This window comes from Pagrus pagrus (genome assembly GCF_965226575.1).
Source record: "Pagrus pagrus genome assembly, chromosome: 18".
Classification (NCBI taxonomy): domain Eukaryota; kingdom Metazoa; phylum Chordata; class Actinopteri; order Spariformes; family Sparidae; genus Pagrus; species Pagrus pagrus.
Window position 1 is genome coordinate 20,072,877 of NC_140202.1, and position 24,104 is coordinate 20,096,980.

Below are 24,104 nucleotides of genomic sequence, written 5' to 3' on the forward strand. Positions count from 1 at the left end.
TTGTAATCTTAAAGTAATAGACATGGAATAAGGTAATATAAAAAGATATATAAACAGGATTTAAAACGAGTAAAATAGGATACAACAGAGGATTAAATAAAGCCAAACATGTATCTAAACAGGAGTGTGAAGAGCAAGTTTTTTCAGCTATGTGGTGTATGGAAATAATATAACCCTGTATGTAATAATATGTATTGGATATATACTGCACAATGATAGTAAGTACTATTTAATATACTGGATATGTAATGTTATATGATGATAAACAAAAAACAACACATTACCACGTTTGTAGAGATACAAGTTGACTAATAATAAGATATGTACTGATAATTTATGTATGTATGATAATGTTTGACTGTTTTCTTTTAACATTAATGCTCTCAGTTTATTGCTTTGCATGTTGTGTGCCTCTGCATTGCTGTTTTAATACCTGACAATGTAGCATGATGATGTGTTCAGTGATATTTCCACCAACATTCATATATTGTTGATCTGCATGCTTATAAATATTCATCTTAGATTTCTTAGGAAGGTTTTTATATGGCATGTTTCCAGGGATTACAGATGAAAAATTGCCAATTGAAGAAAAAATTGTATCTGTAATGGGAAAAATTGTGTGTGCTGCTATTTTGTATTCTATCTAAAATGTTCGAACTGCATTAAAGTGGCGCTATGAAATTCAAACTCAGAATTTGATTAATTACAATATCAGAGGCAAGTAAGATCCCCAGGTGGCAGGGTCCGCCAAATATAAACAAAGTAGAACAGCATGACATTGTGTTGTCCTTTATGGTCAGTTTGTTTATTCAGATTATTCAGTCATGAAAACAAAGAGTTTGTTCATTTACTTTGTTCAGGCATTAAAATAAATATATACTGTATTTCTCTTCTGATTAATTCATCTTCCCCAAAACTACACAGCGCACCTTTAAAATCAAAACAACGTCAACACCTAGACTATATTTTTGCATGCATTATTTTGGTGCCACATTATTTTTCAGGACTGTTCAAAATGGGTTACATGTAGCTGCATGTTTTTAAGACTGGGGAACAGAAAATGTCCACTCTGCTGAGTGGAGCATTGCTGTTTTTTCTTTCATCTGTGTATGCCATCAGTTACATACACCATCTTTGGCTGAATGCCGCCTCCCAGTGGTCTTTGCGAAAAACGTTTTTTTCCCTCCTATGGCCGCGTTCCAAACTAATTAGACTGCATCCTCAAACACTGCTCACGTTTCATGGCATGTGGCCTCATTCAACATCTAAACCACGTCGCGGTTTAACTTCTCGTCGTGTGTTTATTGTAATAATCGACATATCGTTATTAGACTTAAAACACTCAAAAGCACTGATTGGGTTATTGTGCTGGGCGGCGCGCGCGGCGCGGGCGAGCTTTAAAGGGCCCCGGCTGCGCGTGCCCGAGCTGTTGCGAGGGGCTATCGGATCGGGGCCGCGCGCGCAGTAAAGGCTGATGATCATCACAGAGAGTCGTCACGTCACGGATCCGCAGCGACCGACCAGAGATGCTGAGGTGACAGGCAGAAGGAGAACAGGGACGACCACATCCAGACATATTTCACCTCGCGCTCGTTTATTTATCCTCCAGCCATCACCGCCGACACCGACAGCCTCCGACCTCCCTTCCCATGGACGGCTCTCCAGCTATGGGATTCCGCTCCATGTCGACCCCGCCGCCTCCGTACGTAGACGATTTCGTGTAACCACACCCGGCTCCTCTTTGGATCAAGGATTGGCAGCGAAGACCCGAGGTAAGGATCCACAATCCCGGGAGGAGGAGGGGGGAGGAGGCCGCGCTGCACTACGCGACCTCCCGCTTCGGGTTTTTTTTTTTTTTTTTCCTTTCACGCCTCTCTCGGCCACCATTTCGCTGTCGCCCGCAGCTTGCATGCGGTGAGTTTTGTTGTTATCCCGAGAGCTTTTACAGTAGAGCCCAGGCGTGATGAGGGGTTTTGCGTGGCCTGTGTGGACGGTGCGTGGACGCGCCTGAGTAAATCTGCTGTGGCAACCGAAGAAGCCACGCAACAGCTCCAGCAACAGTTTTCTCTGCAGGAGAAGGAGCAGAGAGGATACTGTGTTTTTTATTATTGTGCTGTGAGTGTGATGGAAATGACTGCAGTATTTGTATTTGTGTTTCTCTTGTTGTGGCCCTCCAGGTGAATGCATCCTTGATAGCAGAGGCTTCATGTGGAGCCATTAAGCCACATAAACACATGCTCATCCTTCACAGTTTCTTCACATTGGATCAGTTGCATCCATGCTGTGTCCTGAGAGGAGGCAGAGCAGTGCACAGGGCCTCCACATGGGCCTCGTCCTGCACACAAAGTTGCCAGTACCAGGCACTGATTTCATCCTGCGTGGTGCCATGTGTTTCTTGCATGCAGATGGTGTTTTTGGATCTAGACTCGGTCCCCCCTCTGACCAAACGTCCCCAGGATTTAGTCGGAGGCGCAGGAGGAAATTGTCGTTTATGCAGCCGTGAAACTTCCCAGCAGACGGAAAGGGCAGAGGCGACGACAGGCTGCAGTCAGCAGATGAAAATGGCACTGCACCACGGTCGCCATGGAGATGAAGGGGTCAGGAAGCGTGATTCACGATGAGACGGTGGCCGGCTGTCATAGATTGGTTTAATTTTTCGGTCCAAGGTCTGCTCCCGCTGGGATGTTTGTTCATTGATGGTGGTTTGTATGATGATGAAGGACGAGGAGGAGGAGGAGGAGGAGGAGGAAGAGCAGAGACATGCCTCTCTGTGAGGTGTGAGATTAGTCACAGCGTGAGGCGGCTTGTCGTGTGCATAGGTGTGTGTGCCCTTATGCAATGTGTGTTGGAGGGGTTGGTTTAAGGTTTGTTACGTGCAGTCTGTGGATGATTCTGCTTTGTTTTTGAAGAATGAAACAGAGATACACGATGGCTGACTCTTGACCTAAAAGTAGAGGGACGGTTAGGTCACAGAGACCTCGCGAACCACCAATCCTCTCCTCTACAGCTTCCACTTTTCTGGCAGAAGTGTGTGTTTGTTCCCAGCAGACAGCAGCCGTCTCACTAAGAAAGCATGCCTCCTGCACGATGGCTCAGATGTGACGGAGAAAAACAGTGAAAACACGAGAACATGCGCTGGTGACCTTGACGTTCTGACACAGCACGCACAGCAGAGGTTACTTGTTCAGTGTTTACGGTGACTTTCTCTCGTCCCTGCGGGGTGGAAAGAGGGTTTTGTACAGCGTGTTTCTTCTGTGGTTCGGATGGCGTAGTCTGTGTTTTTTGCCTCGTCATCAATTAGCATAATATCAAGGATTCCACTGATGTTGTTCCAGTTGCTTCGCCTGAAGATTTGCAGGGGAAAACACAGGTTCCAGTGTCTGACATCGAGATAATGTGTTAACTAGTGAGCGTTTATAAAAGTTTGGTTCCGCTTCGGCCCACGTGGCTTTAAAGAGAGGTGTTGAGACTTTCATTTTGATGTCTCTTCCTTCCTGTTTTTCCCAGAGCATGAATCCTAGATACATGCAAACACGGATGACTTTCCTGTTAACCGCAGCTGTGCTTTCTGGTTAGTGCTGATTGCCAAATTATAGCATTTTGATACGCTAAACCGTGTCAGTGGTCAACGTTCTCTGCTAAACATAGCCCAACAGAGCAGCTAGTCATTCTCGCCAAGCCAAAATAGGTACACTTTTTAAAGTTTCAGAGACCTTGTTTCCTGCGTTCTGGTAACTTTGAACAATTTGCTCTCTCTCTTCTCCATTTATCTGTCCGTCTCTCACTGGGCTGGCAAGTCTGCCACTAGCATGGCTGTCCACTCTGAATATAATTCCGTTTTAAAGGACATATTCACCTAAAAATGAAAATTCAGTCGCTATCCTCTCACCCCCATGTTGATGGAAAGTTTGGTAGTCCACAAAACATTTCTGGAGCTTCACAGCAAAACAGTGCTGCAATGTTCTCCTAACAACTGAGGTAGCTGGGGACTTAATATGTTTAAAATGTGAAAAACAACAGAAGAAAAAGCATAAAATGGATGAACAATCCAAGTCTTGTGAAGCACTGAGATTAAAATTAAAAAAAAATTTATTTGAAAAGACGTTATTTCAACCTTTGACACGCAGTCAAGCTTGTGCACCCACTTCAGATGGGGTGTTTGCTAACGCTAGAGTGAAGATTTGAGCTTTAAAAAGGGTGTAAATAGGATTTGTTTAATCAATTCTCGATGTTGAGGCTTCTGGAGACTTTAATTGCACTGGACAGGCTGTGTGGAGATTTATGTATTTTTTCTCCCAGTTGTTTTTCATATTTTCAAACGAGTCCCCATCCACTTCAGTCGTTTAGCAGAACGCTGCAGCGACATTTTGCTCCAGAAATGTTTTTGTGGACCACTAAAACTTTACCTGACTTCCATCTGCACTGTGGTGAGTAAATAATGACTGAATTTTCATTTCTGGGTGAACTTATCCTTTAAGCACATAATCTTCATTAGAGTCGAAAGGAAATTACAAGCTTTGCAATATAAAAGTCATATCATATCAGGAGCTTCACTATCATAAACCTTAATTCATCATATCGTGCATTCTCTGAAGAGACAAAGCATTTCATAAAGAAAATAATATATATCTTTATAAATGTATGAATATATAAAATTCAAGATACTTTGTTGTCATTGTACTAATGTGCAAAATAACAACACGATGAAAATACCATGGCAGACTGATTTTAAGAAGAAAGAAACAATATAAAAAGATAATATTTAAAAAAAAAGAAAGATAACAATATAAAATCGTATAAATACGAGGTAGTTATTGAAGAGTAAGCTCGTAGTCATGGTGGTAATATGCAAAATCAAACAAACGCATAATAAGTAAATAGCAGTATATAGGAAATAGTAGCATAATCATCCAATGCACTGAAGAGAGTATGGCAACGGTAAGAAACAGTAATTAAATACCTAGAAGTTAAAAGTCTACAAGATTGATAATATGTCTTAAGAATTGATTAATTGATTTATATTCTGGAGACGTCTCGTCCAGTCATCATGTACCAAGTCCAACTTTATTCCCGAGCCTCAACCCTGGGACACGTTTCACGCTTGTCGTTTCACAGTTATCTAGTCTAACCACGCTTTGCCCTCCTCCATCTCCCAACCTCGTCCCGGAGCATGATGGGATTGATTGCCTCCTTGATGTTGGGATCATGCCCTGTAACCAAATAGTGTTTTGAAGGCTCGTTGCATAACCGTAGATGCCTGCGCGCCGTGTGCAGAATGATGAATCGAAGTCGGGTTTTGCTTTGAGTGTTTGAAGCCAGACTAAAGGAAGTTACCAGCGTGTGCACTCCTGAGGAATGCTTGTCTATGACATGGATGTTGCATTATACAGGAGCAGAGACGCAGCTCATCAAGGGAAAACTACATTTGATTGTTGTTGAGTGTGTGTTACATAGTCGTAAATGTATTTGTAGCACATGTTCATAAATAAGTCTTGTATTGATGCATTGATCAATGATTTTCTAATATAAGTATGTATATTAAAAGGTTTTGGGTTGCCAGGTAGCCAAAGCTCCTCCAGCAGGACAGTTATCTTTGAGCCCCTAGTTCATTCACTTTTTGGACCAAAATCATTGTAGTAACCGTTTATTAAAGGATTAGTTCACCCAAAAGGAAAATGATGTCATAATCTTCTCAGCCCCAGTGCTGATGGAAAGTCAGGGGACGTTTTCGTAGTCCACAAAACATTTGTGGAGCTTCGCAGCAACACAACGTCGCAGCATTCTGCTCAACAACTGAGGTATATGAGGACTTGTTTTAAAATGTAATAACACAGCCCAAGTGTTGTTTTTGTTAAAGGCTTGTCAGGCTGATTTATGAACCTTTAATAATAAAGCCTTTACCTTGTAAGCAAACTTACAAACGTTTTGTAAGGCGAGATTTATGCGAAAATGGTGGCAATAATTTATCTTGAAGCATCAGATACATGTAAGGATGTGGTCCAGGACAGTATTTGTATGAATTTTGACTTTGGGTGGCACAAAAACCTGGTATCACAGTCACCCCACTTAAAAAAAATCATATTGTGATGAATCATTGTTATTGTGATGTGTATATCTGCAGCCTTGGCAAAAAAATACAAGTAAAACTCTTCTCCAAAATGCAATCTGAACCAAAGTAATGCAACTTTAATGAAACATTAATGTATTAATACAAAACTTACGCTACAGTGTGTGATATTTCTTTATGAGATTACCTATCATGGTACACAAACAAAGCTGATTACTCTTATTCATAATGAGGCTGCTTTAACGATCTCATTATATCTGACAAGACTTACAGTACCGTCTTGGTCCTTTGCTGTCATACACGGAAGATAAATGTCTGAGGAAAGTGATACGCCGATGAAGCCTTTTTGTAATTTAAGATGCAGGACTGTTGCCCGCGAGTTGGTGGGGCGAGTTTGTCTAGAAAAGACAGCTGCTGGCAGCAGGTGTGGCAGCTGCATCGATGGTCGAGTATCAGAGAGCTCGAGCCATTAAGCCAGGGGTTTAACTTTGTCTGTCAACGGGGGAGACTTCAGACATTCACACGAAGTTCAACCTGGCCTTATTTGGTGAAACCTTCTGGTTCAGAACTCCAGAACATGTTGAAGTTTAAGCCTAAATAACCAGAATTCAACTGATTTCCTTGATTTTTCCTCTGTAGGGTTCTCCATCAAGGCCCAAATGCCCGGCCCAGTGTGAGGCTGCTGTTCGAGGGGGGGAAGCAGTGAGGGCAGCGTCCCTGGTCCACAGACGAGATGAGCGGGGGAGCGGAGCAAGCTGACATCCTAAGCGTGCTCTCCCTGGTCAAGGAACGATGGAAAGTGGTAAGTGGCGTGTTCTCCAGCGACAATAGGCCGCGTGTTTGTCCGCTCCAGCTCCGTCACCGCCTGTCTCCAGCTCACCCTCTGCCCCACAAACAGCAACTCTTTGTTCATCAGACAATGCCCGAGTCCTTCTGCACTTCCTCTAAAGTATCTCACCTGTGGCTTGGACAGTTTGGGGTCGTGTCTCTCCGTCCAGGTAGGGCTGCTGCAGTATAAGAGATCTAAAAATAGCCTGTGTAGCTATTTGTGGCAGTGCAGTGTGCTATAGGCAGCAGCGGCAGTGTTCCCCGAGGGCCCGTGTCTCTCACTGCTGTGCCAGCCCGGGCGCCATGTGAGGCTGTTATTCCTAACTGGCACCACTTCCTGTCTTCTAAGGAGCAGAGTTACATAAGAATGCTGCAGCTAATCCCACATATTGAGCTCTTAGTGCGACACACGGCGCTGCGTGTGTGTGTGTGCATGGAGGACAGTGAAGGACACGTGGGAACTTAAAGCTCTACTAGTACTGAGAGTTAAAAGGCAGAACTGCTGTGGGCAGACTGACAGAGGGAAATAAAGAAGAGTAACTTCTTCTTTTATGCGGATCTCCATTTGCATAAGCATTGGCTAATCTCCACCCAACATACAGTTATACACACTTATACACACGACAGCCAAATAAACAAACAAAACAGTTAATCTTATCAATCAGTCAAGAATTCAGATAATATATTTTTTTATAAATATAACTCTGGTGTGATTGACCTTCTTAAATTATATAGTCGTCCATCCTGCGCCTCCACATATTTGATTCCAAGAAAGTAGGGTATTGAAATACTGCACCGTTTTTATAATTTATACACACAACTTAATTATGGTTACATTAATATTTAAAGGCACTGAGTATGAACTGACCTTTGGTATTCCTTTGAATAATATGCACTGGGAATGAATTCCTCCTGACCATGGCTCTGTAAACTACTGTTTTCCTTGTCATACTTCTATTTGCTTTAGATGGAGAAAATCTAATACCTTTGCCACATTTATTCCTGTCAGATAGAGCTGATATTGTGTGGTATTTGATCATTTATTTATTGATTGTCAAGCACTAGGTAGTCTCAGTTTCGTAAATGTGAGGATTTTCATCTCTTCTTTCTCTTCTCTGATGGGATATTGAATACTTTGGGGGTTTTGGACTCGAAATTGCGATAAGCATTTTCTGACATTTCTTGAGAGAATAATTGTCAAATTTAATCTATAATGAATATAATCATTTGACTGACCTTGACAAAAAAAAGTACAAAAAAATGTCCCTCTAATAATCCTCCCACATCAATGTGTGTCTCACTGTGCATGCACATTGCATACAGACTGTAAAAGTAGTCTTTTTTCATATGAAGTTCTGTATGTAATGTGTCATCGTCTCCCTCCAGACGAAGAAGATTGGGGGTGGTGGATTCGGGGAGATCTACGAGGCGGTGGACCTGCTGACACGGATCAATGTGGCGCTGAAGGTGGAGTCGGCCCAGCAGCCCAAACAGGTGCTCAAGATGGAGGTCGCCGTGCTGAAGAAGCTCCAGGGTGAGTCGAAATGGATTCAGTGGATTTAGTTACATTTCTGGAATTGATTGATTGCTCTTTGGAACGATGACCTATTGATCTGCCACAAAAGAGGATACGGTGTTTATCTTAAGCATTCACCACTTAATAGAAGTTAAACATTTTCTGTCAATGATTTCTCCTGGTTTGATAGAATAAACGGACAAACAAAACACAGGAAGTGGTAGGATGTCGAAAATACATGGGTGGCATTTGTGCATCAATAGCTGCTTACAATAATCTCTCAGTTTGAGAGCAGATATAGATCATCTGACTCATCTGGAAACACAATTTGGCCCGGGGTTCGGCTCAGTTTGCTTCAGTCGCTGCTACAAAACACGCCGTCGTTCTGCAGGAACGGCAGATAAATCACACTGCTTCTCACGCCGTGCGCGTTCATCGTGGGAGTTTTACTGTAAACGTTTCAGTTGACAGGAACAGAAGCGACAGAGTACCAGTACAACAGGAAGTATATGATTGTGTGCCGGGACACTCCCAACGCAACACAAGAGAGCTCCCTCAGCCGGGGGTTGTATAGTTTTACTCCTTTCACTCCTCCTTTTTTTTAAACTGTGTCTTGTCCCTTTCATCTTCCTTCCTGCCTTTCAACCACTGCGCCTTCTTTCTGTCTCCCCTCTGAGAGGAAAATCAATGGGCTGGGATCATGTTTGCTGTCTAATGGCTGCGGCCCGGGGCATCATGGGTCTGTTGCTTCCTGAGGGAACCAGCATGTAATTTGAGACGGCCCACCCTTCCAAACATCACTGACCAGCCCAGCTGTGTAGAGTAAACAGCAACCCATGACCTTATAAGACTCATACCAAGCTGATGTTTCGGATCCTTTAATTGGATCGTTTGGTTTATTTTTTTTAGAAATTGGTGAAAGTAAACCATCTAAAAATGAGTGTTTTTAACATGGAGGTTTGGTTAGTATCTGTTTGCATTCACTCTTCGCTGGAGGGTTTGGGGTGTGGCTGCAGTCAACTCGCCACTGCAGCAGTGTCCCTTGAGACCAGAGCACACACACACATGCACACAAGGCATTCATGCACATGTGCAGACCGGGTGTCGTGTGCTATAGCCTATAAATCAGCAGGGCAGGGTAGTCATACAGGGAAGCTGGTGACGGGATAAGCAAGGGCAGGGAAATATGGACACACACATCATCATGATTCACGCGGCGTGCAGTATCTTATGATCAAATGATGCAGCTGACGTCAGGGGGCTGTGGAGTGAGCTCAGCTTCTCCTCAAAAGTAATTGGAAAACTCTCTTGTCCTTCGTCATTTCTCAGGTAAAGACCACGTGTGTCGCTTCGTGGGATGCGGCCGCAACGACCGCTTTAACTACGTGGTGATGGAGCTGCAGGTCAGTCTACATGCAGGAGGTTTTTTTCTTTTCAATTTACACTTTCACCAGTATGCAAATAGAGACATAAAGAAAACAACAAAAGGTAAAACTCAAACAGACAACAACCACAACAACAAAACGTACAGTACAACCCAACAGCATATACCATAGGGTGAAAATACATTCACTATTAAGTATACATAATTCATCATCATATAATTAATAAATGATCACAGTATTGGTCTGTATTAATTGCAAATACACAACGCTCGCATACGATGATCATATCAGCTCTTCATCCAAACCAAGAAGATCAGAAAACTGAAGTAAATTGAAGACTGTTGGTGGCAAAGAACAAGCCATTCAAGACCGGCAGACTGACCAGAGGTCATGCTGACATCGCCATCCCATGCTGCTAGCATGGCTCCAAATATTTATAGCCACAATACTCTCCATGTAGTGATTCAGACAGCACTCAGAGCTCGCATACCTGCTGAGATCCACAGAGACATCAGATTAGTTTAAATCACTGCATCCAGCACACAGTCTATGATGAGATGTAAGCATATTTTTTTTAGGGGTACGGGTCAGAAAACATCTACTGAATCTGAAGCTGATGATAGATGAGCTCTGAGTGAAGTCTGGTTCTTAGTTATACAACCAGAACCACAGGAATGCGACATTTCCGTGTAGTGCACTGACTCCTGACCACACCATGTGTTTAATTATAGGTGATCGGTGCAGCTGAACATATATTTTTCCTCGCTTTTGGCTTTGACTTTGTGCGCTAAACATACTGTCAGTGACATTTCAGTCAGTAAAACACTTTCTAGTTACTCCTTGTTGCATCCTTAAGAGAACTAGATGGATAAATGTAGTATTTTTGGTCTTTTATGACATGTTTGTTGAAGCAGACAGAGGTCCTGCTGTGTTCTGGAAGGGGGATTTTATCCGGCTTTAGTTAGTTTGTTAACTGTTCTCGTACTATGTGCTCTCTCAGGGTCGTAACCTGGCTGACCTGAGGAGGAGTATGACCCGGGGAACCTTCAGCATCAGCACCACCCTACGTCTGGGACGCCAGATCCTGGAGGCCATAGAGAGCATCCACTCTGTCGGCTTCCTGCATCGTGACATCAAACCGGTGAGTCACGGCTCGCCGGGTGCAGCAGAGGACATTTATTTCATTACCTTAACTTTCATTATCATTAACGTTCTTTCCATATTGTCCCGCTAAATTGGGATATTTTTATTTCTATTGTCTGGGAAGTGTTTGTGACTCCTGCACTTTATATTATTGGCTACTAGCATTGTTGCTGATTCATTATTTTGTTTTGTTTTATTGACTGCTGCACTCACAGCACGTTGGCTCACGATGAGCGCTGGCCGAAAGCCTAAAATGTAGCAGAATGTCTTCTGAGCTGCTGTATTAAATTATACTCCACCATAGGACCACATTATATTCCCCAGGGGCTGCAATAATTTCAATAGACATTAAGCATTATAGTAATTGCATTCACACATAGTTCATTTCATTGTTAATTTAACCTTCTCCTGTTTTTTTCTGGTCCAGTCCAATTTCGCGATGGGCCGCTTCCCGAGTACCTGTCGAACCTGCTACATGCTGGACTTCGGTTTAGCTCGCCAGTTCACCAACTCTTGCCAGGAGGTCCGACCTGTAAGTGCCCTCCTCTGTGTATATACTGAGCTTAAAGGCGCCAATGGATCAAATGACTTTCCACAGTGTAAAGAGTGTTAAACAGAGGTGTTTTCTAAGCTTTTTCGGCTCATTGTTTTGGTTTTACAGCCCACAACATTACTGTTTTGGTTCAGCCTCGCTGCTCTCATCCATCTTGTTTCCAACAGCAGCAAGTAGCTGTTTTCAGTCAAAAAAAGCTCTGATAAACCCAGCGTACACTTCCTGCCAAGCACCAACTGGCTGACAGACAAAATTAGGGACTAGCTTTTGGACGTAGTGGAGCATTAGGAACTAAAGAGCCAGATATTAACCTTGCGAGTTTGTGAGGACAAAACAAGAGCTCATACTACTTTTGTCCTCAGAGGCCACCAGAATCAACCAAACATGATTTAAACACATTTTCTACACATTTAATGGCTGTTTCCTTCTTTGTCTGTCAGCCCCGTCCAGTGGCAGGCTTCAGGGGAACAGTCCGCTATGCATCTGTCAATGCACACAAGAATAAGGTCAGTATCTGTCTACCCTGTGCGACAGCTCTTGTGTAATCTGTCATGCTGCCCCGCACGTGTCTATTCATGCACTTCTTCTAATTCATGTGCTAATTTTATTGATTAATATTAACTCGACCCTGGTGCAACTCTGCAGGAAATGGGTCGTCACGATGACCTGTGGTCTCTCTTCTACATGCTGGTGGAGTTTCTGGTCGGTCAGTTGCCATGGAGGAAGATCAAGGACAAAGTAAGCAATAGATAATTATTGTCCTCCCTCATCCAGGCAGCTGTAAGCGATGAGATGTGACAGGTTTGTAAGTGTGTGGGTTTGTTCATTTCCAGGAACACGTAGGGAAGCTGAAGGAGACTTACGACCACCGTCTGATGCTCAAACAACTGCCGGCAGAGTTTGGTGTCTTCTTGGAACACATCTCCACCCTCGACTACTTCACCAAGCCCGACTACCAGGTGACCCATGGGTTCAGTTTGGATTTAATAAAGAGACGGCTTTTCCGACTACATAGAAGTGTTTGAAACAAACTCTCACTGAACAAAGAGGTAAATTGTATATTTTGTGTCGTTACAGCTGCTGATGTCCGTGTTTGACAACAGCATGAAAACCTACAACGTCGTGGAGAATGACCCTTACGACTGGGAGCGGACTGGCACAGATGGCACCTTGACGATCAGCGCCACTGCCACAACACCGCAACATCACACCCGCCTCACTCCAGTACACTTGGGGTATGTTGATTGAAATAAATAGTAGAGTTGACTGTCTTTTACCACCTCGAACGTGAAATAATGAAATAATGTTTGTACCTTTTGTTGTCCCAGTATGGCGAATGCCTCTCTGATCCCCGGCGACCTGCAGAGGGAAAACACAGACGAGGTTCTGCAGGACGAGCAGCTCAGCGATGTGGAGAACAACCCCGCTCCAGAGCGCCTCCCAGGCTCTCCTCTCCACCTGCACCGCAACCAGGAGGCTGACGTCTGGGAGGAGCTGGACCGCAACCGTAACCGCATCAGGACAGCAGTGTGGAAGGTATTATATTATATTATATTATATTATAGTCGAGCGCTTGCAGAGAGATGATTCCACAGTTGAATGAGTCACTGACAAAACTGATTGGTTTCCATAGGCGGGACCGGAGGAGGAACACAGCAACAACCAGGGTAACCAAGGACAGCAGGGCAACTATGCTGGGCTGAACGTGGGCTCCTCTGTCAAGCTGCACGCTCAGCCTGTGGCCTCAGACCGTGACGGCCCTCTGCTGAGGAAGCTCCGTAACATTCACAGTTTTGAGCTGGAGAGGAGGCTCGGCTTAGAGTCCAAGCCCAGTCCAGAGCGCTCCCTGGAGCCCGAGTAAGTCTGTCAAGACTCTGATCGATCTACATTAAAAGGTCCCTCATTGCAGACGGATAAACCACAGATTGTAAACTAGGAGCATTTTTGAGTGATGTTTTGCCTCTCTTTAAATAACTTGGCTTGTGCTGGGAATCTATTCTGTTTTTTCACTATTATATTATTATATACTATTAATTATTATTATATTATATTATTATATTATAATATGGGACCTTTAACAACCTTTTTTTCTTGAGTTTCCCTGAAGATTGAGTTGAGAGTTGATAATTTGCTAATCTGTCTTGTGTCTGTTCAGCTTATCGAAGCAGCAGCTCGGCACCCAGCACCAGGAGATGGAGGCTGATGGGGCTGCGATCATCCAAGTAACTCAGGGTCAAGCTCTGCCTGCCGGGGAGCGTCCTGACAGGATCTGGCACTATGATGAGGAGTTCCGCTCTGGTGGTGGCTCTCCTAAGCCAGCATCCTCTGGATCTCAGGAGCAGGGAGAGGGGGCAGTCAGCAGTGGGGGCTTTGTGGCCCTCAATCTAAGCTCTGGGAGGCAGGACATTGACTCGAGGGAGTGGGTGATGGTGGAGAGGCCCAGTGGCTCTCCAGGAGCCAAGGCCACCGCCAGCCCTTCGGAGGAGGATGAGGAGCCGGAGGTGCTCCAACCAGGGGGACACTCTCCTGGATGGGAAAAGGGCAGCCGAAGCCCGAGCTCTGGCAAAACTAAGCAAGAAAGTGCGGCTTCCTCCAAGGGAAGTGCAAAAGTGGACAAGCTGGAGCTCAGTGTGGGCCCTGTGGGGGCTCTGCCCCCCGTCACTCCGACCAGCCCAGCTGAAGCTCTGGCTGAAGGAGTCCTCACTCAGGTAAGCCCTTTCACTTGAAGGTCATCTCACATCATGACATACATGATACTGACTGTAGTCAGCATTTTACCAAGTTAAAAAGCTGCACTGAGTTCTAGCCGTAGAACCTAAATGCTAATCAGTCAGAGTTCCACCAGCTGCATCTTGCTGTAGTGTGAAGCTAAATGTTACTGCTGTGTGTTTTCTCGCTTCTTCGCTTCTGTTTATTTGTTAGAAAAAGATATTTGTGTCACAGCTGCAGCGCTTTTTATCAGATCACAGCATGGGGAAAAGAGAGCTTATGGCTTTGAAATGCACTTTGATTTGCGTTAAATATTCTGCATAATTTAATCTTACTTTCAGACATTTGCAATGTGTTTGGTTGGTTTTATTTACTTCACAAATTAATTGATTTATTTCCAAAATATGCTTTGGTTTGCTCAGTTTAAACTACTTTTTTGCTCCTTTGCCGTTACATTGCATTCAACCAGCCCATCGAGTCGAACTCCAACATCCTGTTCAATCTACGTGTTAAACATAGTAGTTTGCACTCTTTTCACTACAAGAGGAATAACTGTCCCCTCGCTCTCTCCTATAACCAGAACAACTGCCTCCAAGTTGAAAATGTAGACTGCCTTCCCAAAATCTACCTTCCTCTCCTCTGTCTTCTTTTCCTAGCCTAAGATCAGTCCCTTATATTTACAATCCCCCCGTCGCTTTACCTGTTCAAGACAGCTCTCCCCTCGGGCTCCCCACCAGTGCAACCTGCTTGTCCTACCTCACAGTAGCTCCACCTCACTTCCGTCTCACTCCCTCACCAATCTCACTCCCCCTCCTCTCTTCACCTCCCACTTCTCTCCCTCCCGTCTCTTAGCTCCCCACCTCTCCTCCGTCCCTGCCTGAGGAGGTTGCGGTCCGGACATGCAGCCCCATCCCTCTGCGTTCTCCCAGCCCTCTCACTCTCCTGACCACCTTGTCGGACCCGCTGCACCAACGCCAGCCGCCGGGCATGAGGCGCAGCCAGTCCGTCGACCAGCAGCAGCAGGAGCGCCCCTCCTCTTCCTCCTCCTGCCACGCCTCCCTACCACTACCATCACACCCTGCCCCCGGCACCCGTTCGCCCAGTCGTAGGAAACTGCCGGCCATCCCGGCGGGCGCTGCCAACACCAAGTTCCCCTCTGTCATACGCATCACCCGTGCCCAGCTCCAGCAGGTGATGAGCCCATCACTATCCCGTAAAATACAGACCTCCATTCAGCTTCCTCAACACGCAAGCTGTCAACCTTTTCTTTCTTTCTTTTTTTTGTTTTTTTGTTTAAGTTGCTTATTTTTGGCTTCTTTGTTTAGTCGGCTTGCTTTTTGTGTTGTTGTCAGGCAGCTCTCTCCAGAAACCATGTGGGGCATTGTGCAGGCCAGACAGAGCATGGGTCAGATGTGTCCTTGTGTCTGGACATGTGTTCTTGTGATCTGAATAGGGGTGTGTGTTTGTCTGATTGTGGCATGTGTGTTTGGAATGTCGAGTCATGACTACAGGTTGCATGGTCTCTTTTGTTTCAGATCGTCTTTGTCCTCTCTATCTTTCTCTTTCTCTCTCTCTCCCTGTATTTGTTCCTCACCCTCTCTTCGCTGAAGCCCCCTGCGAAGTTGCGTGAACGTTTCCTGTCCTACTTGCTGGTTTAGTACTCACAGCTTGACTGACACTGCCATAGCACTTTGTGTGTTTCGGTCTGATAATGGTAGCTATGGTACTGCATGCTGTTGCCAAACTAATCACCATTTATTACCCCATATTATACAATTCTTCCCTTTTCACACATCTGCATCAGGCTCTTGCTACAGAACTACAGCACAACTCGACATGTTGTAGTCTATCAGCAACAGGCCTTTGACAATGAGAATATTATTCCCATTTTTTGTGCGGTTTATTTTTTAAATAACACCTGTCTGTCTTTTCTCTTCCCTCCCATGTCTCCACCTCCCCCTCCCCTCCAGTTGACAGCTCACCGGCCCTCTGGGCTGTCCTCCCAGTCGGGATCAGACAGTGCCCCACAGTGCCTCCTGCTGGAGAGGCGCGGTGAGGCTGAAGCTGAGGCTCAGCAGGTCCAGGAGCACACAGCGGACATCAGCTCCCCCCAGGACCATGTGCCCACCCATCCAGGGACCCCCACAGACCCCCTGGCTGAGATGCTGGTCAATGGAAACGCCAAAGCTCAAAGCCCTGTGCCAAGCCGCGTGTCTTCCCCGCGTTCTCCACGCTCGCCTCCTCTGCGTTCACCTTCCTCTCCTCGCTCCCCACGCAGCCCCTTGTTTGCCAATGGACACCTCTCCTCTCCTGTTAACGGCCAAAGGGATTTAAATAATGGAGCATTCCCCAGGCTGAAAGACCATGAGAACGATTATGGCCACATTCCCTGTGCCACAGAGCCTCAGATACGGGGGGAGGAGAGCAGAGAAGTGCACCAGACCCCAGATCAACCCAGAAGCCCAGCCTCCTCCTCCCCTGCTGTCCCCCGTAAGGACCCCAGCCGGAGGCATAGTCGCATCCCAGTCCTGGAGCCATCCAGCCTGCTGGAGCTCCCTCCTCCAGGATCTGCTAAGGAGAAACTCCTGCAGAAGAAAGCTAACCACCAGGGCCCGGTCCCCTCCCCCACTGCCTCACCATCCCTCTCCGACAGGCGGGGCCCCATGGTCCTCGCCAAGGACCCACTGTCCTCCACCTCCGACCGCTCCCAGGACGAGGACTCTCTTATGGGCTCCCGTTCTGACCGCCAGGGAGACGACGCTCCTTCCCTCTCCTCCTCCTCCAGCCCTCTGTCCCGCAAGAGCAGGATCCCTCGTCCCGTTCATCCAGCTTCTTCCGCTGAGCAGCTGGCTGCGCAATTCATGCCGCGCCCGCCCCCTGGAAAGCCACCTTGCCGTAACACAGTGGAGGGCAGGTAACTAGCTGAGCTGCATATTTTCTTTTCATTGATCAAAAACGTGATAAATAGCCAAATCTTTATTGTTTTTCAAAGTATTTATGATAAACAGCATAAAAGAAATGGCACCATAAGAAAAATAAAGTACACCTTTGCTGAGGTCACTTTGCTGATTGATTTTGTGATTAAAGGAATTGTGGGACGTTTTTGGGGATTGTTGTATATTTACTTTCTAGGTGGAAGTGAGATGAGATGATTGATACCACTCCAAGTCCAGCAGGTGATGAGCTTAGCTTAGCATAATGACTGAAAGTAGGGGGAACAAGTTTTATTTTTAACTCCCCGCTAAAAATAAAACTTGTTTTTACATTTTTCTTTGAACAGATCAAAACAAAAAGTCCTGCAAACTGTCCCCCTCACTCAGGAAAGATTTAATAATAGTGTTTCGGTGCACAGACATTCGTCAAGCTACAAAAGCAGAGCCCATCTTAGAGAGGCTGGTTGACCCATGTGGACCAATCGGGTCACGCCACTGACTAAAAAACACTCAATACTAATATATATAACAACTTCATGGCGGTGTGGGCCTACAATAAAAACATTAAACAATTCGTACCGTCATACATAGAAAAAAAAAATGTGTCACTCAAATTGTACATAATAAAGATACTATAGCAGGATAAATATAGTAATAGAAATTTGGTTGGCCCTTAGTCACATGTCTACTGGAGCCTGTCCATAAACAAGAAAATAAGGGACAGGGTTTTTTTCAGCACAAAAAATATCTACACATAGTTAATAAATACAAAATACAGCATAAAAATGGCTTCGCTTATGAGAATGATGCCTCTCATCTAACTCAGCAAGAAATTTGATTCATCATGCTGTTTCCTGGTTCCTTGGCTGTTATTCATGACCTGCCCTCCTTTTTGTGCCCACTCAGGCTCAGGCGGTACCGCATTCGAGCTGGCAGCACCAGTGACTCAGACCTCCTCACATGCCTTGCTCAGCTGATGCACGGTTCCCGAGGCTCCCCCCTTCACCACCGCTCCTCAGCCCAGCACGAGGGCCCCAGGATGGGCATCTGCAGCCTAACGAGCTCTCCGCACCACCACCGCAGCTCCAGCGCATCCCCACGCAGCTCCTCCTCCCTGCAGCGCTCCGTCAGCTCCTCGCCCTCCCGCCATGAGCACCGTGGCGGTGGGGGAGGGGGCTGCCTGGGCCGCAGTCGCTCGCCCCCCAGCTTCTCTGGCTCGCCGCCTCCACGCCGCTTCTACCCGCATCACCAGGACACGTGCTGCAGCCGCCAGGCCCGCACGGTCCCATTCCACCTGTCCAGGGGAAAAGGATGTAGCCGAGAGGGCAAGTGCTCCAGCAAGCTGAGCAGATAGTTGTGCTGCCGCGGCAGAGGATGGGAAGACTCCAATTATGTTAAGCTAGATAGAAGCCTGAGTCTTCCTGTATAATTTAGAAAAATCCCTTTTTTCGCTGTCAGTCGGAATTACACTTGTCTCGTCGTTTCCCGCTGTTCTCTTCACTTCTTCTATTTGCACAAATGGTTTGTCATTCATTTATGTGCCCCGGGGTGCTCCAGCGATTTAGTACTGCACTTTCAATTCCAATCCCATTCATGACTAACATCTATATTTAGAATTTGCTGTGGTAACTGTCAAGACATGTGGCTACACGTGACTAAATCATAATTTTTGGTCGGAAGATAAAGTAGACTTTCTTAGAAACCCGTTTGAATGTTAAGACAGAATCTTAAAGGGGAACTCCACCAGTTTTACACATTAAAGTGTGTTGACAGGTCTTAAGGATTACTACTGTGTATGTGAAAAAGTAATATAAAGCCTTTTGTGGCTCTAGAGGAAGCTGCATGTAATCTGATTTATTGCCTCCAGTCATGTCACTCAGTGGTTGAGTTGCATTGTGGGTAATGTAGGCACCAGGTTTTAAAAGGAAGAAGAATGTGTAGGATTGATTTTGACCATTTGTATTTAAACTCTCCATAATGAGTCCAACAGTGTTGAAGGAGTGCAACGTTAGCGGTGATGGAATGACACAAAGTACACTTCATCATGTACTGTGCATAAGTACAATTTTGAGGTACTTGTACTTTATACTTCCACCCAAATACATTTTGGAGGCAACCATTGTATTTTTACTCCGCTACATTTATTTGATAACTTTAGTTACTAGTTACTTTGCAGATTAAATGCTGTATCTGATTTTTCTAATAATCAGATAAATGTTGAATATCAGATCTGATAATCAGTCGACCTATAATATACAGTGTATACATATGTGTTAATATATGTATCATTGACTTTTAACTTGTACTTTTGAAACTTAAGTACATTAAATATCAGATACTTTAAGACTTTTACTCAAGTACTGGTTTTATGGGTGACTTACCAAAGTAGTATTTTGACACGATATCTTTACTTTTACTCAAGTATGAATTTTTTGGTACTTTTCAGAACACTGCTAGACCAGTGGACTGCTTTTCAAAACCTGGTGCCTACATTAACCACAATGCAACTTAGCCACTGAGCGACATCACTGGAGGAGATTTGTCATATTACATGCAGCTTCCTCTGGAGCCACACAACACTTTATACTACTTTTTCCACACACGCAGTAGAACTCCCCAAGACACGAAACACACTTTAACGTGTGAAATTGGTGGAGTGACCCTTTAACAAAGACTTCTGTGTAGCCTCATACTTTGACCGATTGGAAAAATTTCAGTGGATTTGTGCTCAGCTCAGCTAGGAAAGAAAAATATATAATCTACTGTGGACGAATATGGGATAAAGTTGTTGGACTCGTGAGAGACAGATTTGAAAAAAACGGTCAGGCTCTGTGCTGCAGAAGCTGAGATATTTTGACCTTTAGTCCATCAAGCCCCAAAAATCATACATTTGCCATAATGCCACACCCCGTCTGTCTCATAATTATAATGAAGGCTTTCCGTTAGAAGTCTCAAGCCCAATCGTTGGAGTGCCCCAGAAGCGACATTGACACGTCAGGGTCCTTTAATTTATTTATATTATCATGGTGTAGAGCTGAATAACAGCTAATAGCTAATAATTAAACAGTGTTTTCCCAATGTGGGCAGTACTATAATAGATAAATCAACAGTTTTCTGGGCCAGAGGGCACATAAATAAATCAATTTCCTGTTTATTCATCTTCATCTATCCTGCACCACACTATAACTTATTTATCCCCCAGTGTTAATGCACTTGGATTATACTGATGGAATATCAGTATAGCTGATCACAGCTTAATTAAATATTGGCCTGGGGTTGACTCATTTATCTCCTCTGTATATGGAGATTGCAGGCAGGGTATAATGTTTACTTTATGCTATATGTGAATGCATAAAGGCCGAATTTGTGTACAGTTGTATTTATTGAGATATTTATTTTGATGCTTAGCGATGCTTTCGACTCCCACCCTCCTCTGTGTGATGGTGGATGTGTGGTACTGTGTCCCCTTGCGCTAGTTTTAAATGTTCAATCGAAGGGATCGCTCCAAAGTGTGACCCCCCTTTAATACAATCAATCATGTGAAGTGCGTGAGGACACACACCTTTTTGTGCCTACTGTGTTGCTGAGAGGGAATCGCACTGAACTGAAGAGATTACAAGTTAGAACTGTTATCAGAAGGTTGTAGTAGCAGTAGTTCAACAAAAGAAAAAAAAAAAAAAAGGTTAAACAACACAAGGTGCATTACTGATGAGTAATGTTCAGACACAGATGTTTGTCTCAGCGTGTGCCTTGGCACTTTGGGCAGCTCGAGGATTCACTTGTTTGTTTGTAGGAGCCCAAAACGGACTTGTGCCAGCAGTTATAAGACGACCCTTTTCACCAGTATTCTTCTATGTAGGAAAGGTAGCAACACAAATGTTTTAACACAATTTGAGCAGCAGTTTACTTGAGGACAGAGTAGCTATTAAAGAAGTGAAACCTGTCTTAACTGTCCTGTATATACGCCAGGTCAGTGTTGGAGATTAAACTTTGAAAAACAAAAAAAATGTGAATTTCAGACCTTAAACAAACATTTTGTCAAATAATAAACGGAGGCCATATGTACATATATTTCTCACACCAAAATAATGTTCCATGCTTCCACGTGCAAGATTGTTTTTGTTTTCGTCGCTCCCGCGCCTGGAGAATGTCCTTTTTTATATAACGCAGTATGTTTGTGCACAAGGCGAAGGAATCAGAGTATTGTTTGTGTTTGATTTAGTTAGGATTCCTCACTGACAACTCCTCCTCCCACTTCTCTGCTTGTAAGATACTGTAAAATAACCCCGGCTTCCTCCCGACACTACTCTTTGCATGCTCAACAGAGAATAGACAGAAAAAAAAAAATCAACTACTGAGTTAAAAGCTGCATTCCATCTATCTTGTGACGATTTAAACCCGGAGGTGACTTCATTACCTGCTGGGCGAGCAGTTTTATTTTCTGTATGACTAGCTCTCTGCACTTCCTGCACTGATTTGGGGATGATAGACTGTATTTTTTATCAGTGCAACTAGCTGAAATCAAAAGGAGAATAGACTTTGCTGCATTTTGAGCACTTGTATTGTAAGAAACGTGTGTTTAATGATTAAAGGAGACATATTATGCTCATTTTTAGGTTCATAATTTTATTTTGGGTTACTGCTAGGATAGGTTTACATGCTTTAGTGCTCAAAAAACACATCCGTTTTGCAATACTGTCCAGTGCTGCAGCACTGTATACCCCCTCTGTCTGGTTAAGCTCCTGTCTCTTTAAGACGCCCCCTCCTGACCACCCAGTCTGCTCTGATTGGTCAGCTCAAACACGCCTGAGCCGGCACCGCTAGCAGCAACAGAAAAGCTGTGCTACATTAATTCTTGCATGCCAAACTAGCTGTGAGGCATAAATCATGCAGACGTGTGACATGGTGACGTGGTGTGATGTCACGAAGTCGCGGAATTAAAGGCGGGACTATTGACGAGGCGTTTCAGGAGCCGTGTTTTCTGTGGGAGAGAGGAGCTCCCCTTATTAACTTTCAAGAACTTACATATATGCACAAGAACATATATAAAACACTGAAGGAAAGGAAAAAAATTAAAAAGCATAATAAGTCTCCTTTAATGTCAGGCACAGCCTCTTACGAACAAAGAAAAAATAATCACATTGCCAAATATTTTGATAAATTTTGCAGATGTGGTTCGACTGAATATGTGACAAACAGATTGAATGGGCTTTGCAGATATCAAATGTGCTACGTTAGCAGCCTCACGGAGCAGCTATGATGACTCATCCTGAAGGCAGACAGCGTTCAGTCAGTCAGTCGCCTTAATGTCTCTTCTCTGCCCCTCTGTGCGTAGCGAGGGATGACTGAGCCTTGTCTGTGTTGGAGATCATTCCACTATCGGGCCGAGCCAAGCCTTCCTGTCACTTATCTCCCGTCTGTAAATGGCATGTCAGCGTGGTCAATATATCACCACTGAAATCATGCTTACAAAGCTGTGCTTCTACTTGAGAGCTCCCTGTTTTTTCCTATGAGAATGCGTGGGCTGTTTATCGATCGCCTGGGGTGCAGTATTCAAGGTGTGTTTGTGTGCTCTCTGCCAAGGGCGTACAATTTCTACATGTCGCCAGCAATTCTCCCTGTTTCAGGCTCACGGATTTCAAGATATTTCAAGCTTTCAAAGTTCAGAACGCTGTTGTGCAGACTTTTAATATATACCTGTAAAATATTCAAAGTAATTAAATTAATTAAATAATATAAATATTGTAAAACCATAACTTATATGCTAACAGGCTTCAGTGGAAGGGGGGAACAGACACTAAACAGTGCTGCTGGTTTTAAAAGATAATCAGATTTCTTCTCATGTTTTTATTATTATTATTATTATTATTATTATTATTATGATTATTATTATTATTTTTGCACATAAGTGGTGTGTAGTTGTAGTACTAGTGATACCTTCCAAATGAGATTTCCTTTGCTCAAGGGAAAGGTGTCATATTTATAGTAGCTTGCCGGTATCTGTGGTTACAGATACCAATAGGCCAACAGAACGAAGCCAGCTGTTTTTATTTTATTTTGAAAGGTGAGTTGGAACTAATGAAAGCTTTGGTGTGCACTGGTACACTTCTCATATCATAACATCGAATTACTTGTCGATAACTTATAAATACTTGACAGAAATTATTTATTGTGACATTTGCTAATTTGCCCATCTATCATTTTGACTTTAATTGTTGGGATTTTTTAATGGTTGATATTTTTGTGTTGTAATGTACGTCATGGTTTTGAAATGTAACTGTACAGTCTCAAGGAAAGAATGTAACAAGCGGGAGTTTTTGCATTGTATATAACTGTAATTATTTATGTTTATTCTATCATTTGTATCATATCAATGCCTTGTACAGTGTTTCTTTTTTCTTTTTTGTTTTGAAATTATTTTGTATTTTATTTTTATAAACTGGTTATAAATAAAATACTCATTCCGCATGCTGACAGAATCAAGCGAAAGGTTTCTGTTTTTAATCCTGAAATGTTGGCAACCGGATGACGACACGATGGGTTGAATAGGCACTTGTGTAGGTTTTTATCAGCCTGTTAGTATTTTAACAAAAGTTAGGGGAATTAAATATAAGAATAAGATTCAAAATATACAACCAGAAAAGATGATAACTTCATAATTGATTAAATAAAATACATTGCAGATACTTTCTGGTGTTTGTAAGTACAATTTGCATGTTTCAAACATTCTCGGTACTTTAATTTAACACATGTATAAATATTTTAAAATACCTGGAGAAAAATACAGAGTACATGACCTCTGTGTCTGATAGCCACAGGCCTTATTGCTGGTATTGTTTCAGCTTGTTAACAGAGTGCAGGAGAGTTTATTTGATCATTTTTTCTTATGATTATGGAATTTCTCAAAAATAACAAATAGCTGTTTGACATACAGCATATTAAATTTAATCTTGACTAAAAAACAACGTTA

General features: G+C 43.8%; 1 protein-coding gene across 3 annotated transcripts; it reads left to right on the forward strand.

Annotated features, from left to right (window-relative positions):
- Positions 1-964: 964 nt before the first annotated feature.
- On the forward strand, positions 965-23,613 carry ttbk2a (tau tubulin kinase 2a). Of its 3 annotated transcripts, none has more exons than XM_084380793.1 (16): positions 965-1,772; positions 6,707-6,869; positions 8,282-8,429; positions 9,741-9,814; positions 10,797-10,937; positions 11,367-11,471; positions 11,933-11,998; positions 12,138-12,230; positions 12,326-12,451; positions 12,570-12,727; positions 12,821-13,028; positions 13,126-13,349; positions 13,648-14,200; positions 15,054-15,392; positions 16,172-17,115; positions 18,041-23,613. In XM_084380793.1, exons 2-16 carry the CDS (start codon positions 6,801-6,803, stop codon positions 18,486-18,488), a joined length of 3,696 nt encoding a protein of 1,231 aa, XP_084236919.1. In that variant the 5' UTR covers positions 965-1,772; positions 6,707-6,800; the 3' UTR covers positions 18,489-23,613. The 3 variants fall into 3 exon arrangements, with proteins under 3 accessions (XP_084236919.1, XP_084236921.1, XP_084236920.1); XM_084380794.1 differs by lacking the exon at positions 965-1,772 and adding an exon at positions 2,799-2,819; XM_084380795.1 differs by lacking the exon at positions 15,054-15,392 and having other exon boundaries at positions 979-1,772.
- The last annotated feature ends 491 nt before the right edge of the window (positions 23,614-24,104 follow it).

What these genes read in the sequence shown, in the direction of transcription:
- ttbk2a (XM_084380793.1), top strand. Translation starts at nt 6,801, where the DNA reads ATGAGCGGGGGAGCGGAGCAAGCTGACATCCTAAGCGTGCTCTCCCTG. An exon ending in GGAGGAAGATCAAGGACAAA is followed by an intron (nt 12,231 to 12,325) that starts GTAAGCAATAGA and finishes GTTCATTTCCAG; the next exon opens with GAACACGTAGGGAAGCTGAA. An exon ending in CTGAAGGAGTCCTCACTCAG is followed by an intron (nt 14,201 to 15,053) that starts GTAAGCCCTTTC and finishes CCCGTCTCTTAG; the next exon opens with CTCCCCACCTCTCCTCCGTC.